The sequence below is a fragment of the Dama dama genome, chromosome 30 (genome assembly GCF_033118175.1).
Source record: "Dama dama isolate Ldn47 chromosome 30, ASM3311817v1, whole genome shotgun sequence".
NCBI classification, from domain to species: Eukaryota; Metazoa; Chordata; class Mammalia; order Artiodactyla; family Cervidae; genus Dama; species Dama dama.
The window spans coordinates 24,938,137-24,963,188 of NC_083710.1; the positions used below are offsets into that span (position 1 = coordinate 24,938,137).

The 25,052-nt window shown below is 44.0% G+C and overlaps 2 protein-coding genes across 2 annotated transcripts in view; one reads left to right on the plus strand and one right to left on the minus strand.

Moving 5' to 3' along the window:
* Positions 1 to 25,052, plus strand: part of WDFY2 (WD repeat and FYVE domain containing 2) — a 184,354-nt gene that overhangs the window by 150,196 nt on the left and 9,106 nt on the right. Inside the window, exons 7-10 of the mRNA XM_061133282.1 lie at positions 4,408 to 4,534; positions 18,012 to 18,117; positions 22,512 to 22,613; positions 23,500 to 23,630. Coding sequence (XP_060989265.1) covers positions 4,408 to 4,534; positions 18,012 to 18,117; positions 22,512 to 22,613; positions 23,500 to 23,630 — 466 coding nt within the window. The remainder of the gene's footprint in view (positions 1 to 4,407; positions 4,535 to 18,011; positions 18,118 to 22,511; positions 22,614 to 23,499; positions 23,631 to 25,052) is intronic.
* Positions 19,694 to 25,052, minus strand: part of DHRS12 (dehydrogenase/reductase 12) — a 57,819-nt gene continuing 52,460 nt past the window's right edge. The window contains exon 9 of the mRNA XM_061133285.1: positions 19,694 to 20,090. Coding sequence (XP_060989268.1) covers positions 20,038 to 20,090 — 53 coding nt within the window. The 3' untranslated portion in view covers positions 19,694 to 20,037. The remainder of the gene's footprint in view (positions 20,091 to 25,052) is intronic.

Sequence of the window (25,052 nt, forward strand, 5' to 3'; positions counted from 1 at the left end):
TCAAATGGAACAAATGATTTTTTTCAATTAAAATATCAGAAAAATATCAGAAACTCCAGAAACCCACAGCCACTGCAGCTCCAGGTCTCATTCTCCGTCTTTAGTTATGGGTCATGAAGGGCAAGGAGAATGGTCTGGGTGTGGATGGAGTGGGAGGTGTGCGTGTCTGCACTGCTGTGGAAGGTGGGCTCGCTGAGCATGGGTCACTGTCCCTGCCGCCAGAGGTGTTGGGTGGGAAGCCCTGCTGCTCAGCCGGAGGTCTGTCTGCCGAGAGAGGCAGCGGTCTCCTCAGAAGGAACCTCCCACCCCTGAAGCTTCTGTCCTGAGAGTTCATTGCTCTCATGTACTGTCCTCCCAGCCTCGTCTGCCATTCCGTTAATGGGCCAAGTGAGTAAACATTCGCTGACCCTGTGCGCTACACTTGGTCGCTCAGTTGTGCCCGACTCTTTGTGACCCTTTGGTCTGCAGCCCGCCAGGCTCCTCTGTCCATGGGATTTCCCAGGCAAGAATACAGGAGCGGATTGCCATTTCCTCTTCCAGGGGATCTTCCCAACCCTGGGATCAAACCCAGGTCTCCTGTGTCTCCTGAGTTGCAGGTGGATTCTTTAGCCACTGAGCCACGCACTGTGCTCGAAGACAAAGATACAGGAACGAAGTCTGCAGTGGGGATAGATTTGTAATCCAGCAAAGTTTGATCCAGTGGGTGATGACAGCAACAGAGCATGTGATGTGTCTCACTAGATAGGGGTGTCGAGGGGAAGGCTTCCTGCAGGAGAGGGCATCTGAGCTGCTCCTTGAAGAGGGTGGTAAAAGGTAGGAGGACCTCTTCACTCCAGGCAGAGGGAGTAACCACGTCTTGTGAGAGGATGGCTCCACCAAACACCCTGTGTATGCATGTTTCATCCTCAGAACTAACATTGTACATTTATGCTGGCGTAGAGTCTCTTGGGCTTCACAGGTGGCTCAGACAGTAAAGAATCCGCCTGCAATGCAGGAAACCTGGGTTTGCTCCCTGGGTTGGGAAGATCCCCTGGAGGAAGGAATGGCAACCCACTCCAGCATTCTTGCCTGGAGAATCCCATGGACAGAGGAGCCTGGAGGGCTCCATTCCAAGGAGTCGCAGAGTCGGACACGACTGAGTGACTCAGCACAGCACAGAGTCTCTTATTTGATTTAATTATGTCCGTGGAGCTTAACACAATGCTTGCTTTATAGAAGATGCTCAGCACATGCCTGTTGAGCTGATCTGAAGTGAATGCTGTGATTTTTTGATACAACTTATAAGCCAGCCTCCAAAAGAGATCCCGTTATAAGGCTGTTTACATAGAGATGGGATGGGAGCACAGAGTGATTTTTATTTTATCTCCCCAGTTACATCCTGTTTCCTGTCTTGCAGTTTTTCCTTCCTTCTTTCCCGCTCATGTTAAAGCCTGTGGTATAACACTCTGAGCCCTGGGAGGGTCTGATGAATATGCCGTAACTTGCTTTAACCTGGTTTTCTGTTCTTTCTTCCTGCCTCCATTATCAAGAACTCCCCTCCCCCGCTCTAACTCCTTACAGCCTGATGTAATGTGGAAAAACTAGAGACTGATCTTATTTCTGAAATTTAGTTGATCTTGTGATGGCTGCTGAGATAGCATGGGGACATGGTGATCCCTGCTGTGGGCTGACTCAGTGAAGGACACTGTCAGAGATGGCCCAGATGAGGTCTCCTGCACTGTCATCACAACCCATGTTGATTGAGTGTTTCCCGTGTCTGGGGTACTGTTTATTCTAGGTGCTTCTATATGTTCACTCGGCTTTCGCAGGAGCAGATGAGCGCACGTCCTTTTACTCCACCATCTTGAACCAATAACTCATTGAATCTTAACAAAAGTATTATCATCCCTCTTTTATGGTTGAAGCTTCTCAGAGTATTAAAACAACGTCCCCAAGATGCTGTTATTTGAATCTAGAATCTGGTTCCAGAGCCTTGGCACTTCTGATACTGGAAATAAGCTTCAGTTTCTTCACCATCAACCATCCTTGTCCCACAGTCACCAGCAAAGAAGTCCCGAGGGCCTGCTTTTCATAGCGTGGTGCTGGTCAATGTTGGGGTGTACTGGTTAGGGGGAGCTAATGCTGCCTATCGCTTGGCACATAGAAAGCCCTATTTAAATATTTCCACGTTTATTGGGACAGAGCACACACAGCCCAGCCAATGACGTCTTTAATTAAAGTTAAATAAGCCAGGTAGATTTCTTGCTTATGTAACAGTGCAGCTCAAGCATTCCCATTCTTTTCTATGTGGTGATTCAGGATCCCAGGCTCCTTACAGAATTTCTGTGTGCCCTGGGGTCTCGGAGTGCTCCGGGAGAAGTTTAAAGAGAAGGAAGAAAAGGGACATCTAAACTGCCCAGGCCCGGAATGGATGTGTATGACTTCCACGTACTCTCTGGGTTCCCTTGCTGAGAACTGGTCACTGGTCCCCTAGATGCAAGAGGGGCTGGTACCTGGGTCCCTGCAGGACCACAGATTTCCAGGGAAAGCCGTATGTACAGAAGGGGGGACGTGGCTTTCAGCAGACTGTTAGCTGACTCTGCCATGGATATTTAACACAGTGAGTCACTTGAGTACATTTGTGTGGCAATAAACATTTTGCACCATGGAATCCACATCCTGAAGTATTACATTCTCAGATACTGAAGAAAGGTTAAAGAGGAGGGGTATATGGCATTTGATAATGGAGGGAGAAGGCGAGTTATGCAGGAGAAAATATTCAGCTTTCAAAGGCTTAAGTAAGCACAGCTGAGGAGTTCCAAATAACAAGATTTGTGGATAAAAAAAAAAAAAAAAAAAAAAAGATATCTTTTTCTTTTCTCACCCACGCTGTACGGCATGTGGGATCTTAGTTCCCCCGAGCAGGGATCAAACCTGTGCTCCCTGCAGTGGAAGCGCAGAGGCTTAACCACTGGATACCAGGGAAGTCCCGAAAAGAGACTTTTGTGTCTTCATTCATCTGCTCCTTCGTTCTTTCGACAGATTCCACCAGAACCTGCCTGCTGCTGGCTCTCTGCTTACTGTGGAGGTGGGGGGCGGGGGTAAGAGCCGGGAGGGAAGAGGTGGTGGGAGATGCAGAGGGTGGTCAGCACAGGCATGTTGCTGAGAGTGGTGTGTGTTCTTACAGGGACAGGAATACGTACAAGCGGCATGTTGTGCAGGTACTGGAAGAAGCTATTAAGCATAATCCAGATAGTGGGGATTTTTTTTTTCTTTCTTTTTTTTTCCCATTCGATCTTGAAAAAGTATCTCCTGAGACATTACCTGAGAGAAACTTTCGTAAAAGCTTTTAGAGTGCAGTACTTCATTAGAACAGATTGATGATCTAAAGAAGAAAATGTCAGATTCCAATAAATAAGAAGCAGTTGTATGTTCTTTTGAGAATATAATGTTTTTCAATAAAAATGAGTAAAAATAATGAGTCTCATATTCTGATATTCATAAGGTTTGTGCTCATCTTATCCAGAAGAAGTTGCTGTTGTTCTTAGTACACAAGGAGCTTGATTTATGATGGGAACTGCCGGGGAAGAAGATCTGTCATAATATTTCATAGCCACACCCCTGGAGCGATGCTCACAGCCATCTGTGCTACACATGACGGTGTGCAGAGCAGCCCTGTGTGACTGGCCCAGTCACCCTCTGTACCCGTGTGCGGCAGGTAGTGGTTAAGTGGGTATTAGCATCAATGTTAGTGGTGGTCATCGTGTTACCATCGTCCCCAGTTTACAGAGGAGAGTGTCACTTGAAGATGTAAATAATCTTCGCAGAACCTAGAAGTTTAAATTCTCCAGGAGAGAAAATACATTTTAAATTCTGTCAAGCAACATCTATATTCAAGAATTTTTAAACAAAAATATCATGGTAAGAAACTATATTCCAATAAAAATTAATTTAAAAAGGAAAAGAAAACAATTATTGCACTTTTAAATTAAAGAATGAAAAATCTAATTGAATTTTTACAAACCCCATTTACTTCTCATCTCCTGTTGGCCGGGTGAGGGGTGGACAACAGCAGCTTGAAAAAATTTGGTTAATATTTCTGGACAGTGCAATATTTTCCAGGCTTAGAACCATGTCTTTTTTTTTTTTGAAGGTCAATTAATTGCCTTTTTCATTTCCCTTTAGTCTTTACAGTGTTTGATTTTATGGTATATTAAGTCTGGAGGGAAAGATGTGCAAAGCGTGGGACTTTTATTCTTGGGGCCAGTTTTTTTTTTTTTTTCCTCCTTGGGGACTTAACTTGTTCTTTTCAACAAAAGTGCATTGTGTGCCAGGAGCTGCAGTAGATCTGAACTCTCTTGCTCTCACAACTTATTGATGAATAGTGTTGTCGCTTCATGCCTAATGTCCAGCCCTGTCTGTTCTTAGGTGGGGTGACTGCTCTCTGTTGGGACCCTGTCCAGCGGGTGTTGTTCTCAGGGAGCTCCGATCACTCCGTCATCATGTGGGACATTGGTGGGAGAAAAGGAACAGCCATCGAGCTCCAAGGACACAAGTAAGGCTGCTGGTGCTTTTTTTTTTTTTTATCTTATTTTATGCTTTTATTTTTGGCTGTACTTCTCGGCTCGCAGGATCTTAGTTCCCCAACCAGGAATGGAACCTGCGCCCTCAGCAGTGAAAGCTCGTAGTCCTAACCACTGAACCACCGCCAGGGGATTCCCTGCTGGTGTTTTTACAAAGAACTCTGGGAGAAGACTCCGGGCTGAAAGCTAGAACAAAGGCATGCAGGCCAGTCTCCGTGCCTAGAGCTGAGCGTGGGAGTACCATGGCAGGGACGCAAATGGCCACTTTGATTTATATCTGTACGGAAGTATGTTTATTTATTTATACCCTATTTTAGTTCACAGAGGATTTGAGAGTGCTTACAAAAAAGCCATAAAATAAAATAATGCCAGAGAAGAAGTAAAAGGTAAAAAGGAGAACCAGGGAGAAGACCATAAGAGTAAATGTTTGAGAGTAAGGGGGAAAAAAGAACTTCAAAATGCAAGCCACGAAGTCCTACAAATTTCTGTAATTGAGTTCAAATGTGGCTGAAGATTACTGGCAGCTGAAGGAGAAAGGGAGCGATAATATCCTCACCTAGTACATTCTGTCCTTCCCCAGACAGTTACTGAGAATTTAATTCATATCAGACTGTTCTTCCTTACGGGGTGGATTTCAGGAGGCCAAGGGGAACGGCAGAGAAAAGCTTAGTGCTTTTCCTGGGAGCAGTTCTGACACTTTGCCTGCACAAGAAATCACCAAGGGAACTGCGAAGCAGATGCCTGGGCCCTGTCCTCTGAGATCCTCACTGGTCTGGAGCTAAGGGTGTCTGTGTCGTCACAAGCTTCCTGGGCAACTCTCCTGGGACCCTCAAACCTCACTGATTCATCCTACTTGTGCCGCCCACAGTGCCTGGAGGCCAAGCCTGATCCTGTGGCTGGAAAGAATCTTCTGTCTGCTTTAGAACTCTAAAGTTAATCTGAATTGTTTTTAACTTTTAAAGTTTCCAGACATATTAAAGATGACTCTAATATCAACTTCCCTGAACTGGCTGGTTTTAAGTGGCATTAGCTCTGCCTACAGATCTGTCTGGAAACACTAGTTTTAAAAACTTCTCCTGGGACTTCCCTGGAAGTCCAGTGGTTAAGGCTTTGCCTTCCAACACCAGGGCTATGGGTTCTGTCCTGGCTGAGGGGATGAGATACTACTTGCCTCATGGCCAAAAAGCCAAAGCATAAAAACAGAAGCAGTATTGTAACAAATTCAGTAAGGACTTTAAAAATGGTCCCCCTCAAAAAAAAAAAAACAAACTCTTAAAAGCAAGTGAATTTCTCCTAAGTAGTTAAATTTATGATTTGGAGTTATTAAGTATGAGCTAATTCAATTTGGGGCTTTCCACGTCGTTCAGTGGTAAAGAATCCGCCTGCCAGTGCCAGGAGCCACAGGTTTGATCCCTGAGCGTGGAAGATCCCCTGGGGTAGGAATTGGCAACCCACTCCAGTATTCCTGCTTGGAGAATCCCATGGACCGAGGAGCCTGGCAGGCTACAGTCCATAGGATTGCAAAGAGCCAGACACGAATGAGCATACACACACACAATTCGATTTTAGAGGGCCTATGCACAGACCATTATTTTTTGTGTTAGAGTTCAGTTTTAGAGATATAGCTATTAAGCCCTTCTGTCCCACATGAGAGAACAGATCAGTTGTCTGAGGCTACCCCTGGCTTGTGGAGCCACTTGGACCTCAGTACCAGGTCATTAAAGGAATTGTTCCCTGCTGTTTCTCTCCGTGACAAAGGGACGCATACAGAGGTCACATAGAAGGAATTGACATCATCCATGTAAGTGAAGAAAAAGAAAAGTCAAATACAGCCGTCCCTCGCAATGGGTTCAGTCATGGTGGAATCTTTGAGACCCCACGGAAGAATACTGGAGTAGGTTGCCATTCCCTTCTCAAGGGCATCTTCCCCACCCAGGGATCGAACCCGAGTCTCCTGTGTCTCCTGCATTGTCAGGCGGGTCCTTTACCTCTGTGCCACCTGGGAAGCCTTGTTTCACAACACACGGTTATTATTTAATCTGCCAAGTAATTCCCGCAATTTGGGCTCCTTCAGAGAAATAAAACACAGGCTTAGAATGAAGATCAGTAATACTTGTTGGACTCATCCAGATTAGCTCATAACTAGCTTTATTTTTACACAATGGTTCACAAAGACTGCTGGAAGGGCAAGGGTCAGTTCTCACCACCAGCATCTCTGGGTGCGGTGTGTCCTCAGGCAAAACGTGCTGGGAAACCTTCCAGTTGGGTAAGAAAGGAAAAGGCTATCAAGTAGAGATAGGAGTCTCTCAGTCCCGGAAGAGTGAAACCGAAACGAATAGGTCTTCCAGTCTCTAAGACATACTGGCTTGGACTTTTAGAAAATAAAGCAGACTATCCTTGGAGTCCACCCTGATGTCCATCCTGGAGTCCACCCTCATAGGATATCACACCTTGGTGGGGCGGGCAGGCTGGTGAGATCCAGAGCTGCCAGGCAGAAGTGCCTTGGACAGGAATAGGAAGGCCTTGGCTTGATGCTTATTTAATTTAAATTTAGTAATAAGGTAAAGTGTGTGAGGGGCTCCTTGTCACCAGTCACCTCAGAGGGGTTACCCTGTTGTCACCGAAGTAGGCGAGATGAGCTTCCTCAGTGTCACTGACTTCACTCTGTGAGAGCAGGTCTGACACTTGAGCCGGGCGGAGGGGAGCACCGGAACCACTGACAGGAGGGGGATGGGGTTCATAGAGAAGGTGCTGGAAAGAAGGGGCCAGGACGAGCGGCAGGAAGGATAAGGCCCACGTTCACAGCATCCATTCCTTTGCCCTGGAACTTGAACACTGGATCAGTGATTGTTATGTTTGAGTAGCACCTAATATTTATTTTGTCAAGGAGCTTTCAGAACACACAGACACCTCAGTTTAATCTTATAATAACCCTGTGAAAGAGGGAGGTCAGATACCATTTTTTTTTTTTTAATGAAAATACTGAGCTTGTGGGCTTCCCAGGTTGTGCTAGTGGTAAAGAACCCACGTACCAATGCAGGAGACATGAGACATAGATTTGATCCCTGGGTTGAGAAGATCCCCTGGAGGAAGGCATGGCAATACACTCCAGTATTCTTCCCTGGAGAATCCCATGGACAGAGGAGCCTGGCGGGTTACAGTTCATAGGGTCGCAAAGAGTTGGACACGACTGAAGTGACTTAGCACACACGCACGCATAGAACTTCCATCCTCAAAGACCCCAAAGTTGGTAGCTTAGGACTCCCAGATCAGTCCAGTGGAGGAAGCTTCTAGAACCTTTCTTGTAGTCTGTGCTAGGCCCTGGGGGAAGAAACATTGTGAACATTGAATAACATATGGTCCCCACCATGCCCCACGGTGTTTTCTGTCACCATTCTACTTCAGAAAGCAAAGACTTCCTGCTTAGGTCTGAGGCTGCCCCTTGCTCTCCTACAGTTCCGCATTTCCCTACCTTCCCTCAGGGTGACCGTTGGCCGCCCGAGTTCCAATTCGTGGACCAAATCCTTGAGTTCAGGCACCAGGGAGAGCAGACGGAACCTGAGGCCCCCCGCCCCTTGTGGTGGGGAGACTCCCTTCCCCTCTTCTAGAAATGTCCAGCCGTGGTGTGGAGGGACAGCTCCCCGTGGCTTCCGTCCCGGGTTCTGAGCTTTCACACCGTCCTTCCATGGGGTAGCATGACATTTATGTAGCCAGTTTGATTTGATGTGTAAAAAAATCCCATCAAAGCAGAGAGAGCTTTAGCACAAGTAAGTGATTGATGACAGTGAAGATGTCTCCAAGTCCAAGGGAAAAAAGCTAAGAAAGTACACTTCTCTAGCACAGTATCATCTGCATTTGAAGCGTTTTGGTGCTCGCACTTCCTGGAGCAAGTGAGACATGAATTGTGTGCAAGCTCTGTGGAAGGAAGGCAGAGACAAGGTTTTCCACTTTCAGGGACCAGTTACATTTTTTTGAGAATCAGTTACCAGTTAGATGGATATGATCGAAGCATAAACCTGGACATTTATTGTCCCAGGCCCACTTTGTCAAATCTGATCAGGAGACTTGGACTTTTTATATTCTTCTATAGTATCTATCATTTCATAACCAGCTTTATGATCACATTTTTTCTTTCTAATAGTGTTTTCTTAGGTCTCTGAGACTTGCTAGCAATTTAATTTAGTGGTAACTTGATTTGAAGCACATGTAAGGAACTTGCCTGGCGGTTCAGTAATTAAGACTCCATGCTTCCAATGCAAGGGGCCTGGGTTCAGTTTGTGGTCAGGGAACTAAGATCCCACATGCTTTGAAGCCAAGAAATAAATTTAATAAAGTTCCTTCATAACAGTGAGCCAACACTGGGGGCTAGACCGTGTGTTAAGCAGCTTTTAAAACATGTGTATGTGTGCTCAGTCGTGTCCGACTCTTTGTGACCCCATGGACTGTAGCCTGCTAGGCTCCTCTGTCCTTGGGATTCTCCAGGCAAGAATACTGGAGTGGGTTGCCATTTCCTTCTCCAGGGGATCTTCCCAACCCAGGGATTGAACCTGCATCTCTTATGTCTCCTGCATTGGCAGGCAGGTTCTTTTACCAGCTGAGTCACCAGGGATAATAAAATAAAATTAAAAATGAAGCAGAGGCAAAGGTGTGCGTGGTCCCTTGTGGTGGATTTCCCCACCAAGACTGGGATACCCAGGCTGCCTGAGGCTCTGTCACAGCCACGACCCGTGGCATGCATGGCCTGTGTCTTTGTGTCCTCTTTCCACAATCCCAGTAGGGTTTCTCTTTTGATACTCTTACCACAGGAAGACTTTTGTGATCAGCCTTCTCAGAATCTTTTGGTAAAGCAATAGGCAATTCATCAATAAATGCACACTGGGAGGATTTGTGCTTTTCTCTTGTATCGAAGTCACGAAAGAAAGTAACATTCTCGACTTCAGCTTCTTCTGGGTTTGGGGGAGGAGCTCAAGGATGAATAGGTATGAAAGCTTTCTCTCCGTGCCCATCTGAGATTTAGAAGCGCTTCTCACTGTCACTGTGGAGAGTTATTAGGGGCGATGGAAAGAGATATCTTTTCTATTTTTAACTATTTAGCTAAACACATAATAGATCAAAGTATTAGCAACTAGCGTTCTCACAGGAAAAAAAAAGTTCTCACAGAGGGTAGAGTTCTCTCTTCTGTATAGTGTGGTGACTGAGAACCTCACAGCCAGGCCAGGCTGTGTATGAGGCAGCTCTTCAGCTGCAGGCTCTGTAGGTTTGGACAAGGCACCTCATCTCTCTGACCCTCAGTTTCCTCATCTCTAACATAAGTGTAATATGAACGAAAAGCCCTCAAAGATTGTCAAAAACCGTCAATAATATAATGCATGTAAAATCAGCACAAGATTAAGGGGAAATTAGTGACATTTGTTAACATAATTCTTGTTAAGAAAAATGATAATAATCCATAAATCAAGCTTTCAGACTGTTTCTCTCTCATTGTGGTGGTGGTGGTTTAATCGCTAAGTCTTGTCCAACTCTTGCGACCCCATGACTGTAGCCTGCCAGGCTCCTCTGTCCATGGGATTCTCCAGGCAAGAATGCTGGAATGGATTGCCATTCCGTTCTCCAGGGGATCTTCCCAACCCAGGGATCCTGAACCTGAGTCTCCTTCATTGGCAAGCAGGTTCTTTACTGACTGAGCCCTCAGGGAAGCCACCCCTCTGGTCCTTGGAGGTTTGGAAAACTCATGAAGGTGGGAGTTTCAAATCTAAGAGCCTGAGATTTTTGGAAGTAGATGCATAGCTGATCAGATTTCACCAAGTGGGCTGAGACTTCCCATACTTTGGACAGTTTCATTTCTTTGCTATACATTTAAGCACCACCCCCTACTCTTCAGAGATGGAAGAGGACCTAAGCTGACATTTAGGTAGATGTTAGCCTGTGTCTGAAAATCTGCTCCTATAGAGAAGATGAAGACTTTGCTACCCTTTTCCCTTTAGAAGCATTAGACACAGGACCAGCTTCACGGGCACGTGACGTATGCAGTCACACAAGCCCTCATGCTTAAAAGGGCCCCACCCTTGGTTTAATGCTCTGCTGTCACCATCTTGTAATTCTTTTTTTTTTTTTTTTAACAAAATGGGGTCTTTATACACTCATAAGAGCATTTGCAGTGCAGTCCACAGAATGCTCATTGTTGAAATAATAACCAGTTTTAAGATGCTTTCTAGTATAAAGGCTACCATGATGCCAGATGAAACATGACTGCAAGAGGAAGGTATCTTTCACTCTTCTATCACCCTGGATCTGTAAACCTGGGAATGTTCCCTCATCTTGTTTTTAACTGTAAGGTGGTTGTATTTTGAATCCTTAAATCAAGAAGCCCCGGAGCAGCTTTATTACAAGGCTTGGGATCCAGCATTCATCATTGTGTTCTTCTGTGTTGGAATATTAACAGGACTGGAGTCCCATAAATTATGTATCTCTTGCTGAATGTTGCTGCCAGCTATGAGTGGCAAAGCAGTTCTTTCTGTAGCTTATTTGGTTTTGCAAGATCATTGATATGTATCGAGGTGCCTTAACAAATGAATTGTAGTTCAGATCACTGGGTGGTTATGAGTCTGTTCAACTAGATGGATTTTCCTTCTTGCCCCTGAATGTCACAATGGCATCAGTCCATACCCTGAAATGTATGAAGCATTAATCACAACCAGGAGAGATAGAAAATTGACTTTGTTTTTTTGTGAAAGATTTTATATTAGTCATTAATTCATAAAGGAACTAGTAAGATGTTACAACCAGCTCAAAGGGAAATTTAAAGAGTAGAAACATTCAGAGGCAATGGAGAGTGCTGAAATGTATTTGTATTTTCACAACTGACTTCTTCCATGGGAGGAGCCAGGCATGGGGATTCATTACATCTTCACTGGATAAGATTCATTTGCAATACTCTCAGTTTCCTACAGTTTACAGAGTTATAAAATAGTAGAATTGAAGATAATAACTGACTCCCACAGAGGCAGAAAACACAGAAGGGTGTGTCAGATTACACCTGATATTCTATTGAAAAAGATACCCAGTAATCTCTTTTTAACCATTTCCAAGTTTTTAATCTGAGAGATCCTCCCCTCTTTTCTCCTGTAATCATAATAGTAAGATTATTCCTGGTCACAGAAAAACAGCTGGCCTCACAAAGTTTGACCTCATCATTTACATTGGTGTTGTAAGAGTATTAATTAACCTATAGGCCATCTTAGTTGGCTTTGCAAATATGGAGCTGTATGGTATTAAGCAACTATTAAGCCCATGAAATTTACAAAAGTTTTTATAAGGAATCTTGGGTTGGACTTTTCAGAGCCTCTGTCATCTGCTATTCCATGGCTAGGAAAACAAGCCCAAGAAAATCACCAGTTTTCACCTGTAATACTTATAAATTTGGTTGAATTCTTTGAGATTTTCTGCATTTGATAGTTTCCTATCCTGGAAGCTTTCTTAACACCTGTAATGCCAGGACCCTGCAAGCCAGGTACAGGACCGGTTTTCCTTTCGGGAAGGGGGACCACTTCCCAAGGAATTGGCCCCCTTAGTTCCTGAAGAGGCTGCTCATAACTGATTCAGTGCACACCATTCTCTCCTATGACCTGGTAGGTAAGGGCTTGGTTGCCCAATGATATCCTGTGGATAGATTCTAATTAAACCTGTGAAATAACTATATTGCCATGAAAATCCAGGTGACTCAGTAACAGTTTCTGAATTCTAGGGAGTTTCTGAGAATTGGATATTATTCTTAAGTGTTTAGATTTAGCTTGCCAAAGCAGACTTTACTAAATTGTAGGTTAGAGACAGCCTAAAAAGTAAGAGAAAAGGCATCCTCATAGATCCAAAAAGTATAATGTTAAAACAACAGCAACAGCATTCTAGACAAGTAATGAGGTAAAATTTCCCTCTTCAGTTCATTCGGTCCTGTGTTGTTAATTCTTGTTCTGCTGGGTGTTGGTTTAGCAGTCTGCATTTGTAAATCCATCTACATCCAGACTAAAAAGAGTCCTGAAATCCAAGGAAATCCTGACTCAGTCCACTAACCCAGTTTACAGACTAAGTTATGTCAGTCTAGTACTCTTTGCCTAAGGGTCTTTAAAATGCCAGTATTTAAAAGTACCTGGTGCACAGAATCCTTTTCCATGAAACTCTGAGCTTGTCCCTTCTGGCCTGTAGCTTGTGACAAAGCCTTCAGGCAAACATCAGAATAATACAAATTTACCTATAGATTATAGAAACTTAATGGGTAATTTTATACTGTGATAAATAATATCAGAATTGAGAAGAGTGAGATTCTCTATTGATATTCCCTACATAACTATTTCCTGAGCAATTGATCAGTGTTTCCCCTGAAGGTAAAAGCATATTGTGGACAGTGAAAACACTGATAAAGCTCTAGGGTCTTGGCATGTAATATACAATCTCAGGAATATATTAATAATCTTTTAGCTATACTGACTTAACCTAGGGAAGACTAAGCATCTTCTCTGATCTGACAACTTTTGCAACTCTTAAAATAGTAACACAGTAAACAAATGTGATTTTTTTAATACCATCTCTATTTTTATGAGGCAAAGGAAACAGATCTCTGTGATTTTCCAGAACCCTCTAGGAAATCTCAAATGTTTTAGGTGTAAAAAATATCCTAAACAATTTTCCCCCCAAATATAGGGCTCAAGCTGGGAAGGCAAAACCAAAATTATTGTCAGAGGATACTTATCTTTAGATACTTAAGATAGGAGCACAGGTGCCTAAAAAAACAATACTTGGCTATCTATATAATCAGGGTAAGAAGACTTGGGAAATAAATACAGAAAGCAACACCGTCTTAAAGAATTTAGCTCTTTTTACAAATGAGGGCCCTTGTTCTTCATTTCAGTCCTTAAATAATCAAGAACTTTTCAAATCAGCATAAAGCTCTGAAAAGGATTTTGGTGAGATAAAATCTCTGCTAGCTAGGCAGATTCCATAGAAGGTAAGGAATATCCTTTTGCATTGTAGTCCAAGGCATTAATCAGCAAACTAAGGAAGCAAGCGATCAAAACCAAGGGAACTATACCAAGATTATAATGTATTTTGCAGCTTTTTTTTTTTAAGACTCCCAAGTATTATAAACCATAGTAAGCAAAATTCACTTTCCATGTTTGTCCTTTATTCTCCTCTTTGATACTCTGGAACAAATTTATATTTTACTTTAAAATTGCCTTTTTCATTCAAGCTCTCTCAAAAGTATAAAATGGAGTTTTCCAGAGGCTACATGAACAACATCATAATGCCCACAGAAAGAGATGAGTGTCTGGCTCTCTCCTGCTAAGCCAGACATTAGAAAGACTTGCACAGATATTAAACAATGCCATTTTGCCTTCAGAATATTTTGTTTTGGAAAATACATTTTCCCCCAAATATATATTATTTGGTTAAAAGGGAATGGATTCATCATTGCTGTTTTCAGATGGATCAATAGTTTTAAAATTTCTCAGACTGATTTCACGTATATTGATAGTTGTCGTTCAGTTGCCAAGTCATGTCCAACTCTTTGAGACTCCACAGACCGCAGCATGCCATGCTTCCCTGTCCCTCACCATCTCCCAGAGTTTGCCCAAGATCATATCCACTGAATCAGTGATGCCATCCACCCATCTTATCCTCTGTCGCCCTCTTCTCCTTCTGCCTTCAGTCTTTCCCAGCATCAGGGTCTTTTCCAATGAGTCAGCTCTTTGCATTTAGGTGGTCAGTTATATTGATAGTTACCATCAGGCCAGTTATATTGATAGTTACCACTCACTTAAACTAAAGAACTTTGGTGTCCTCAAATAAGACTTGAGAATGTAAAGGGGTCCTGAGACTAAAAAGTTTGAGAACCACTGCTTTAAAACTACTCTCATTTTTTTTCCCTCCCCCAAACAAAAACACAGACACAGTTGTATTTCCTTCTCATCATTGCACCTGGCACTGTCTCAGCCACCCATTTTAATTCTAGCAATTAACCAAAGTAACTAACTTATTTTGTAGAGAAGACTGGGAGGACAGAGGATATGGATAATTGAGAACTTTCCATCATAGGGAGCATCTTAGCACAGCTCATGAAACATGTGACGTCAGCTTCTACGGCAATCACTTTTACATCCCTCATAGCTCAGTTGGTAAGGAATCTGCCTGCAATGCAGGAGACCCGGGTTCATTTCCTGGGTCAGGAAGATCCCCTGGAGAAGAGAATGGCAACCCCCTCCAGTATTCTTGCCTGGAGAATCCCATGGGCAGAGGAGCCTGGCAGGCTACAGTCCACGGGGTCGCAAGAGTTGGACGTGACTTAGCGACTAAACCACCAAAGTGGTAAAAGAAAGGAATATGTTCATTTGACATGACTCATCTAAGTTATGTTGGGCTTCCCAGGTGGCGCAGTGGTAAAGAATCCCCCTGCCAATGCAAAAGATGCAGGAGATGGGGGTTTGATCCCTGGGTTAGGAAGTAGGAAATGGCAACCTGCTCCAGTATTCTTGCCTGGAAAATTCCATGGACAGAGGAGCCTGGCAGGGCTTCAGTCCATGGGGTCAAAAAGAGCTGGGCGTGGCTGAGCACACATGTGCCTAAGTTAGTCTCTTTATAGCACATAAAAATAAGCAAACATATAATCTTAAATATTATGCTTTACAGTAGAAATTTCAGTAACTTATTTAGAAATGATCAAGACTTCCCTGGTGATTCAGTGGTTAAGAGTCCACCTTCTAAAGCAGTGGACGCAAGTTCAATCCCTAGTGGGTGAACTAAGATCCCACATGCCAAAGGTCTACTGAGCCCTCAAGCCATAACCGGAGAGAAGCCTGAATGCTCCAAGGAAAGACTCTGAATACCCTATGACCTGATGCAGCCAAAAATAAATAGATTAATTTTTTTAAAAAAGAAAGAAATTATCTAGTGTAGGGGTCTCAGTTCAGTTCAGTTGCTCAGTCGTGTCCGACTCTTCGTGACCCCATGAATCACAGCACACCAAGCCTCCCTGTCCATCACCAACTCCCGGAGTTTACTCAAACTCATGCCCATTGAGTCGGTGATGCCATCCAGCCATTTCATCCTCTGTTGTCCCCTTCTCCTCCTGCCCCCAATCCCTCCCAGCATCAGGGTTTTTTCTAATGAGTCAACTCTTCGCATGACGTGGCCAAAATATTGGAATTTCATCTTCCACAGGGTAGGTGTCTAGTGACTATTAATTAGCTCAACTTACTATGATTCCATTGTAAGTTACCCAAAGATCTTGGGAATTATCTTTAAGTTGGTATGCTACAAAACGTAATTGTTATCTAAAGTTTATCAGAAACATTATTTAATTGAACCCACTTATTTTTCATAATCTTAAATGTTATATAGGCATAATATTAGCTGATTTGACCATTTATCTTATGTAACTTTAGAAGAAATCAACCCGAGTAAAACAAAATGTACATTTGCATTATATTTAACATTAATAAATCCAGAAATAGACATGGCTGTGTTTTGAAACTCATCACACTACTCTTATTTGCCAAAGAGTTAACCTTAGTTTTGTGAACTTGGGAGTCTTAAAATATCACTGAGTTAGATAGTATTTTCTGTAAAATAATTTTTATTTTTAAGCCTAGTAAATTAAAGCTTTAGGGGTTAATTTCCTTGTTTTCTGTGAAGTTCAGGAATATTCAGTTTATATAAACATTTGCTTATCTTTATAAGCAAGTGCTTATAATTTAACAGGTACCATAATCTAATGTGTTGACACCTTTAAAAATAGAAAAGCGTTCCATACACAAGATGTAAAGACCCCCTGAATTTCAGACACAGACACGCAGAGCGTAACAGCTTCAGTCCTACAACTGGAGCCACAAGTCAGAAGTAAACACAAACACACACACACACAGTCACCAATCCAGATTTCACAGAATCACTCCCCTTCCCAGTGAGCACAGAACTCTCCATTAATCTGAGCTCAAAACAAGAACATTCAAACAAAACCTGCCAAGAAACCAGACTCCCCGTTCTTTCTCTCACTAGGTGGGGTAGGTCTCTACCATCTTTTGTCGGTGGTCACCACATTGTCAGACCCTTAAACTGGATTCCCCACCAGGAGGGAATAACTCGTCAGTCGTGTCCCAACCAGAAAGAAAAAGAAGACACAAACTGAGGAAAGAGGGCATGAGAACTAGAGAGAGACGCTCAGTGAGCTCAGGCCTGTTGCTGCTGTGGGTTCACCCTGGGAGCCGAGCTGGCGCCTTGCACCTCGGGCAGCACAGGTTACCTGGCTCCAGGTGCCTGATGACCTTACAACTGTTAACACGGACAGGTGGCACAGGTTTTATTTAATTGATCAGTTAAGGAACCAGTAAGATTTTAAGCAGTTCAACCACTTTTTTCCTGAAGTGTTGGTAACTGACAGAGACCGCCTCTTCTTGGGGCCTTAGCATCTCACATGAGCATTTTAAAAATTTGACCTATGGTTGATTTACCATGTTGAGTTAGTTTTAGATACCCAGCAAAGTGATCCAGTTATACATATACATATATTTGTTGTTGTTTAGTTGATAAGTTGTGTTCTACCCTTTTGCAACCACGTGGACATTAGCCCACAAGGCTCCTCTGTCCATAAGATTTCCCTGGCAAGAATACTGGAGTGGGTTGCCATTTCCTTCTCCAGGGGATCTTCCCAACCCAGGGATCAAAGCGGCATCTCCTTTGTTGGCCAGCAGGTTCTTTGCCACTGAACCACTAGGGAAGAACATATATATATATATATATATATATATTCCATCTGCTATACAGTAAATCCTTGTTGTTTATTTTATATGTAGTGGTGTGTATCTGCTAATCCCATAATCACAATTTATCCCTTCTCCACGTGCCCCTTTGGACATAAATCAGAGCAGTATTTTCTCAGTTAGTGTCCCAAGGCAAAAGAAATGAAAGCAAAAATAAGCAGATGGACCTAATCAAATTTACAAGCTTTTGCACAGTAAAGGAAGCCATCAGCAAAACGGAAGGACAGCCTATGGAACGGAAGAAAATATTTGCAAAAGATGCAATCAACAGAGGCTTCATTTCCCAAATATACAAAAACCTCAGAGAACGCAACATCAGAAAACAAACAACCCTATCCAAAAAAATCCAAACAAAAAACCCTATCCTAATAGCAGAAGACCTAAGTAGGCATTTCTCCGGCCAACAGGCACATGAAAAGATGTTCAACATCGCTAATTATTAAACGAGCATCTTGACTTACTTTAAATGCTGAAGGTCTTGAGTACTCTCCCGACGTTAGCGTGTGGACCATTCCATTCCAGTCTCCAAGGTTTGCTCTTGGGGGCACTCGGGGGCGAGCCTGCACGTGAGTCACGCCAGGCTTCCTGCCCTCGGGGCTCTCCCTGCCCTCGGAACCGTCACTGACTCTTGCTTCTTCGGCAGTGACAAGGTCCAGGCCCTGTCCTACGCACAGCACACGCGGCAGCTCATCTCCTGTGGCGGTGATGGCGGGATCGTGGTCTGGAACATGGACGTGGAGCGGCAGGAGGTAGGTTCACAGATGGCTCGAGCCACCCCTCCGTGGCCACTGGGCTGGGCTCTGCACCTCCGACTCTGCTGAGAAACGCCTCAGCCTCCCCTCCTACTCACTTTCTTTTTTTTTTCGGTTGTGCTGGGTCTTTGTTGCTGTATAAGCTTTTCTGTAGTTGCGGCTAGCTGGGGCTACTCTCTAGTTGTGGTGTGTGGGCTTCTCATTGCAGTGGCTTCTCTTGTTGCGGAGCGCGGGCTTTAGGGCACTCAGGCTTCCGAGGCTGCAGCACTTGGGCTCGAGAGCACAGGCTCAGTGGTTGTGCACACAGGGGCTTAGTGGCTCGGCCGCATGTGGAATGTTCCTGGACCAGGGATCGAACCCCTGTCTCCTACATGGGCAGGCAGATTCTTTACCACTAAACCATCAGGGAGGCCCACTTTTTTTTTTTTTTTTGAGAAAACCAGGAAAATAAGACATGTTGTGTCAGAAAATCAGAAAAACAATAATAGTAGAATAAAATACAATTCTAGTATGAAAGGAGCTTCCTTCTATAAGCCGCTCACAAAGTGGCACGTAATACTCATGCAGTGGAGATGTGTCAGGAGACTGAGACTAGGCTGTTAAGACTTCAGATCTACTGCACCATTTACAGCACAAGTTCAGAGGAGAAGAAACATTTATTCTCAGGTATTTACAGCCCTTTGGTATAAAGTGAGCTATGAAAGCAGACCACTTGGTCCTTTAATGTTATTGGGGGAAATGACGGCTGCTGTGTGAGAAGTGGTATTTGATGAAGAATCCTAGTTTGGTATTAATAGAAATATTAGAAATAATTTTTTTGTGTTTATGAGTCACATTCTAAACAGTTCTCCAGATATATACAGTGTCATTTTTAAGCATTTATTTAAGTTTTGTCATGACATTCTTTTTTCTTTTTTTTCATTTACTATTTACACAATTTCTTATTGAGATAAAATCTACAGAACATAAATTTTGCCAGTTTCACCATAACATTCTTTTTTCAATGTATTTGCTTTTTCATCGTTCAGCATCATAACATCTGGTTTGTTTACTGAACGTCCCCTTTGACAAGTACTTTGAAGTTAACCATTTTCTCATTTCCCTAGAATAATGCTGGGTAAATTTTCCCTTTGACCATGTGTATTCTAATGTGTCCTCACAGGATACAAGAATTAGAAGAGCAACACTTTAAAAATTAGACAAAAAATAAAAATTAGACCAAGGCCATTTCCCAAATTCTTTCCACAGCCTCACCCCAATCTCATTTCAAGAGAGTCGTTGCTGTTACCCACAATGCCGTGCCTTTCAAATGCCAGTAATTAAATGCTTAAGAAGATTGAAGCTTGATTTGCTCAAACCGTAAATCCACAGGAGTTCTATTAGTAACTAATTAAAATGATCCTTTCAGTCAGGAAGTGGGGAATTGTGGAATATTGCTTTTGAAAATACAGTTTGGCCCCATTGGCATACAGACAGTGTGCCAGCCAGGTGCATGGCGGCCTGCTTTGGGTGGGGGACAGTCACGCCCAGTGTATCCAGGCTTCTTCCCAGGCCTGACTGACCGACCAGACCCGGGCAGGGGAGCCGCTGGGCTCATCTCCCTGTGTGCACACAGCCTCTGCCCTCGACAGACAGCAGTCCACGGAGGCTACCAGTGCACTCTGCAGAGAAGGAAGCCAGGCGGCCGGTCGGTGGGCAGTCCTTGGAGCCACCTTGCTCCAGTGATGCCTTTTGACATGCAGATGTGCGGGCACTTGGTACTTGTTGACTATTGTAAATCTTCTCAAGTGATTGAAAGCTCTAACTGAGCGGTGGCGACGGTTGCACCTATTTTTCGCAGTGTCATATATGATAAACGTGCAGCCTCCCAGGTGTATCCGGGGCTGCTTTCCAATTGTGATAGGTGCCATGCGGCGCTCAGCTCAGGAAGGTAATGAAACTGTCACTGCCCCGAAGGGGTGGGAGCCTTTCTGGAAGAAAAGACATGGAGGGGAAAGCTTCAGAAAACGATTCGATGGTAGAAATAAATCAACCACAGTTGATAGGAGTTAGAGCATCAGAGCTGGGGCTTGTCACCATCAGCTCGCCTTCCAGTGAAGGGTTTGTGGCAGGAGAGAGTGAGCGCACTCTGACCAAGACAAGAAACACCAGGAGCAAAGACCAAGCGAGCGGGAGTGGTGGCGTGCAGAGCAATGCGTGCGGAGCGGATGGGGTGGCAGCCAGAGGGCGGGCAGGTGGGGGAAGGCCCTGAGTAGCTGAACACAGATCTGTTTGACATCTTGATGTAGGTTAAACGTGTGTTTATACATTTAACGAAATCGGATTTCTCACAATTTTATTATTTTTTTAAGTATACATAATACACGTTCTTTGTAGGAAAATTACAGTGCTCGTTAACAAAGAGAATGTCAGTTACTCAGGGTTGTTGCTGAGTCGCTAAGTCATATCCCAGCTATTGCAACCCCATGGACTATAACCCACCCAGGCTTCTCTGTCCATGGGATTTCCCAGGCAAGAATACTGGAATGGGTTGCCATTTCCTTCTCCAGGGGACCTTCCCAACCCAGGGACTGAAGAATCTAGCGGATTCTTGACAGCTCCGCCACCGGGGAAGCTCATCCATGATATCACCACCCAAAAGTATCACCCTTCACATACTGGCAAACATCCCTTCTTACATTTTTCTCTGCAGATACACATGTTAGATTTTTCTTTTTTTGACAAAAAAGAGAATCGTACTACACATGCTGATTTTTTCCCCCCTTTCAGAGCCCTACTGTCAGTTCCCTCCTCTTAGACGCCCGCTAACGTGTTTTATACACATCCGAAACCTGCATGCTTCCTTGTAAAACATGGGGGGGTGTGTGTGTGTTGTAAATCTTCCTTATTTTCCTACATCATAACTGTTCCAAAAAATCACAACATAGATAAGTCTTCTGGGGGTAAACTGTTGTCTTCAGCTAAGAAACTTTGTATTATTTTGTTGATCTGTCTTTACATGAATTAGAGCATGAAAATTACCAGGCAAATCGAGACTTACTTCTTTCCCTCAGTTTTTGGGTTTTTTTTTTTTTTTATTGTATTATCATTCTTTCTGTACCCTTGTCATTGCACTCTGCATTTTTAATTTTTTCGGTCGTGCCATACAGCGTGTGGGATCCTACTTCCCTGATCAGGGATATGACTCAGGCCCCCTGTATTGGAAGCTCAGTGTCTTAACTACTGGACCACCAGGGAAGTCTCTTTTCCTCAGTTTTAATAAAATAAATAAACTTACTTAAAGTGTCATCTTTTTACTTTCTTTTTTTTTCCTCCTGAGAAAATATACAGCTTTAGGTTTGTTTCTGCTTAAAGCTAGGGGAGAACTTCCCCAGGTTCAATTCCTGGTCTTGGAAGATTCCACATGCCATGGGGCAGCTAAGCCCGTGCGCCTCAACTATTGAGTCTGCGCTCTAGGGCTGGTGAGTCACAACTACTGAAGCCCTAGAGTCCGTGCTCAGCAACAAGAGAGCGGCCCCTGCTCGCTGCAACTAGAGAATGCCTGTGCAAAGCAATGAAGACCCAGTGCACCCAAAAATAAATAAAGTAAATTTTTACAAAAGAATATAAGGATTCTTTTTAAAATAAAAAATAAAGGTAGGGAAATAGACTGACCCTGCTGACTCTGACATGACAACGGACTAGTGCTTCTCTGAATACCCGCTGTGGTCAGGTCCTGTCCCCCCAGCACATGTAGCTGCATGCCAGTGTAATAAGCAGATGTATATAATTGTACACAGAGAGAATATAATTGTATATGATCAGAGAGTATGAGATAATTGCATATGATCAGAGACTATGAGATAAAGTCCTAAACCAACATAGCTGTCTGTGGTGTGGCCCCTACATCCAACCCCTCCAGCCTCAGCCCTTTACACCCTCTCCCACCTCCAGCCCTGCTCTCCCCACCCCCACCCTGCGCTCCAGCCATCCTGCCCCGCTCTCAGCCCCGTATGCCTGGTCTCCTGTCATCCATCCCCAGATCTCAACTTGTCATCATTTGTCAGAGATAAATCCTGAGCCCCACCCTGGATCATCCTGTTCTCATAGCTCTCTGTGCTTCTCTTTCTCTGGCTTTGATCTACTGTTTCAAATAATAACTGCTGCTAATATGATTGTCATGTTTCATCTTCCCTCATATTATAAGCTCCATGGTGTTAAATTCTTTTTCTTCCCCACTGCATCCCCAGGACCTGACACATCACGAGGCATTCAGTAAATAGTTTTTAAATGATTGAGAAATCACATGTTTCTTAGAGACACATCTTGACCATGTAAGTTTCAGCGGTGTGGCTGCTTCCATGATCCTCACTGCTTCTCACTGTCACCTGTTGTGTGCTTTATTTGGCAAGACCCCTGAATGGTTGGACAGTGATTCCTGCCAAAAGTGCGATCAGCCTTTTTTCTGGAACTTCAAGCAAATGTGGGACAGTAAGAAAATTGGCCTGAGACAGGTGGGTGATATGCTTGCTTCATCAAAATGTTATCACATAGAAATAACTTTACCTTGTGATCTTGGAGAAATAGCATCCCTGGGTGGGAGCTGTGATGGGGGTAAGTTATTCTCTTGGAGTTGCTTTGTGCAAAATTTATTCCCTTTCTCTACTGAAGCTCATTCCTACTGGATTTAGCTTCTGTAGTGACTTGTTCCCAGTAGTTAAGAGATATGATTTTAGAATTCTAGTGGCATCTAGTGAAACATACCTTAAAATTAGAGAGGCCGAGCTTAGCTCAAATGGTACCAAACCATGAAATTATGTAAGTGATACTTATTTCTCTTTAATTTCACTTTTGTTCCTTCCGTCTTAGTTTTAGTTATTTAGATCTACTTATAAGACAGCATTTTCAGCCTGATTCTCTGGTTGAGTTTGGTCTGCCCCCCACCCCCCACCCCCACCCCCTGCCGGGGAAATCAAATGCCAGTCACCCAGCTTGAGCACCGCCAACATGTAGACAGTGAATTGAGCCTGATTTCATCCCAGTTCTTCACCGAACAGGTGATCTCTGGAGGTGGCACTTCCTCCGTAAACCCTCCGTCCACCCGACACCCTTAAGATAACCTGACTGCAGGATGGGTCCTCTGGTTCACATTGATGATAACTGGAAAGGACCAAGACTGGGGAAAGGGGCGCTCGGGGCCGTGGCACAGTCAGATTTACCTCCTAAACAGTCCTCATTCTGAGTAAACAGAATCCAAAAAGAAGACACCTGGCACGTGCTTCCAGTGCGCTGGGGGCCTCCCGTTGGCCATCCGCACCTGGAGGCTGTGGGTCACACCTGGGCGTACCAGGCGCGGCGGCGGCACGCAGGCGCAGTGAGCACGTTTTCTCCTCCCTCCAGCACCACTGCCGCAAGTGCGGGAAGGCGGTCTGCGGCAAGTGCAGCTCCAAGCGCTCCCCGATCCCGCTGATGGGCTTCGAGTTTGAAGTGAGGGTGTGCGACAGCTGCCACGAGGCCATCACAGATGAGGAGTAAGTCCTAGCAGTCTGCAGAATTTTCAGGGTTAAGGGGCGAGTGCGATCCGAACGCTGCTCCGAGCCCCGCAGCCACGACCTGGCACCCTGGTTCCTGGTGGTTTCCAAAACGGACCGTGGCAGGTGGGCAAAGCCCTCCTTTCCACCAGGAGGTGATGTCCCCTTGTGAGGCAAGAGGAGAGAGTGCAGCGCTGAGAAATCATCTCTGTGCTGTTGTCAATCCCAGGGGTTTGTGCATTGAAAATAGATGTTCTTGGAGCAAATCCTCTGCCTGCTCATTTACTGGAGAATTGCCCAGGAGTACAGGAGCCCGAGCTTCGAGCTTCACTTTTAGCCCGAGCTGGTATCTTTGCAGGAGCGAATAAGCCCATGGGCTCCAGAGGTTTTATTTTCCAGAAAGAGCCAAGTCTCTTCTTCGAAGTTTTGTACCACCAATGCCCAGCTGCAGAATCTTGCTGGTTGGTCTTGCCCAATAACCCAGGACCTGAGATTACAGTGCTTTTTTTTGGCGGGGGGTGGGGGGGGTGGTTGTAGGGAGTGAAGATCCATGTTGTCTTTTTCTTTTCTTTCTTTAAAAATTTTTAAATTCTCTTGGCCATGCTGCACAGCATGTAGGTTGTTAGTTTCCCAACCAGGTATTGACCCCTAGCCCCTTCCATTGGATGCTCAGAGTTTTAACCACTGGATTGCCCGGAAAGACCCCATGTTATCTTTTTAATGTTAGCTGTTGCAAACTGCCCTCCATGTAAACAGTGTTCTTCACCAAGTGTCCCTTTTAGTGAATTAGAATCTCATTGGGGACTTGTCTACCCAATTCTCACTGCACCCCCCCCCCCCCATATAATGTAGTAAAATCATTTTAAGTACTAGATGGATGTCCTAAAAGCTGCATATAAATAGAAACATATTTCAGATGCACTTGAGGAGGTCAGCATTTAGAGGAAATTCTTGGCAAGTTAATAAAGCATTCTCTTGCAGATAACCCTCATGTTAATGTATGTGTTTTTTTTATTCTTATTTAGTCACAGCAAGTATAAATTAAGATGCCCTTGCATAAGTAAGCATTTATGTTCATTGATTATTTTCTGCTCATCATATGTGATGAAATTAATAAAAGAGTGCTTCTCATTAAATTAGGGAGCTGCAAGAGACTTTAGGCATATTCCCATTGAATTCTTCATTAAAGACACAGATCCAGAGGGTCTAAGTGACTACAGATTAAACCTAATTCCTTAATTCTACATATTTTAAAGCAATCACCATTTTTAGGATACTGAAGATCTGTTCTCCAGATTGAGCAATTAACAGCTGTCTTCAGAGAGCCCACTGCTGAGGAGTGGGAACTTGAAACATGATTAGAAAACTGCAGCCTAATCCCCTATGTCTCTGTCCCACATCACTGGTTCTTCTGCCTCTTCC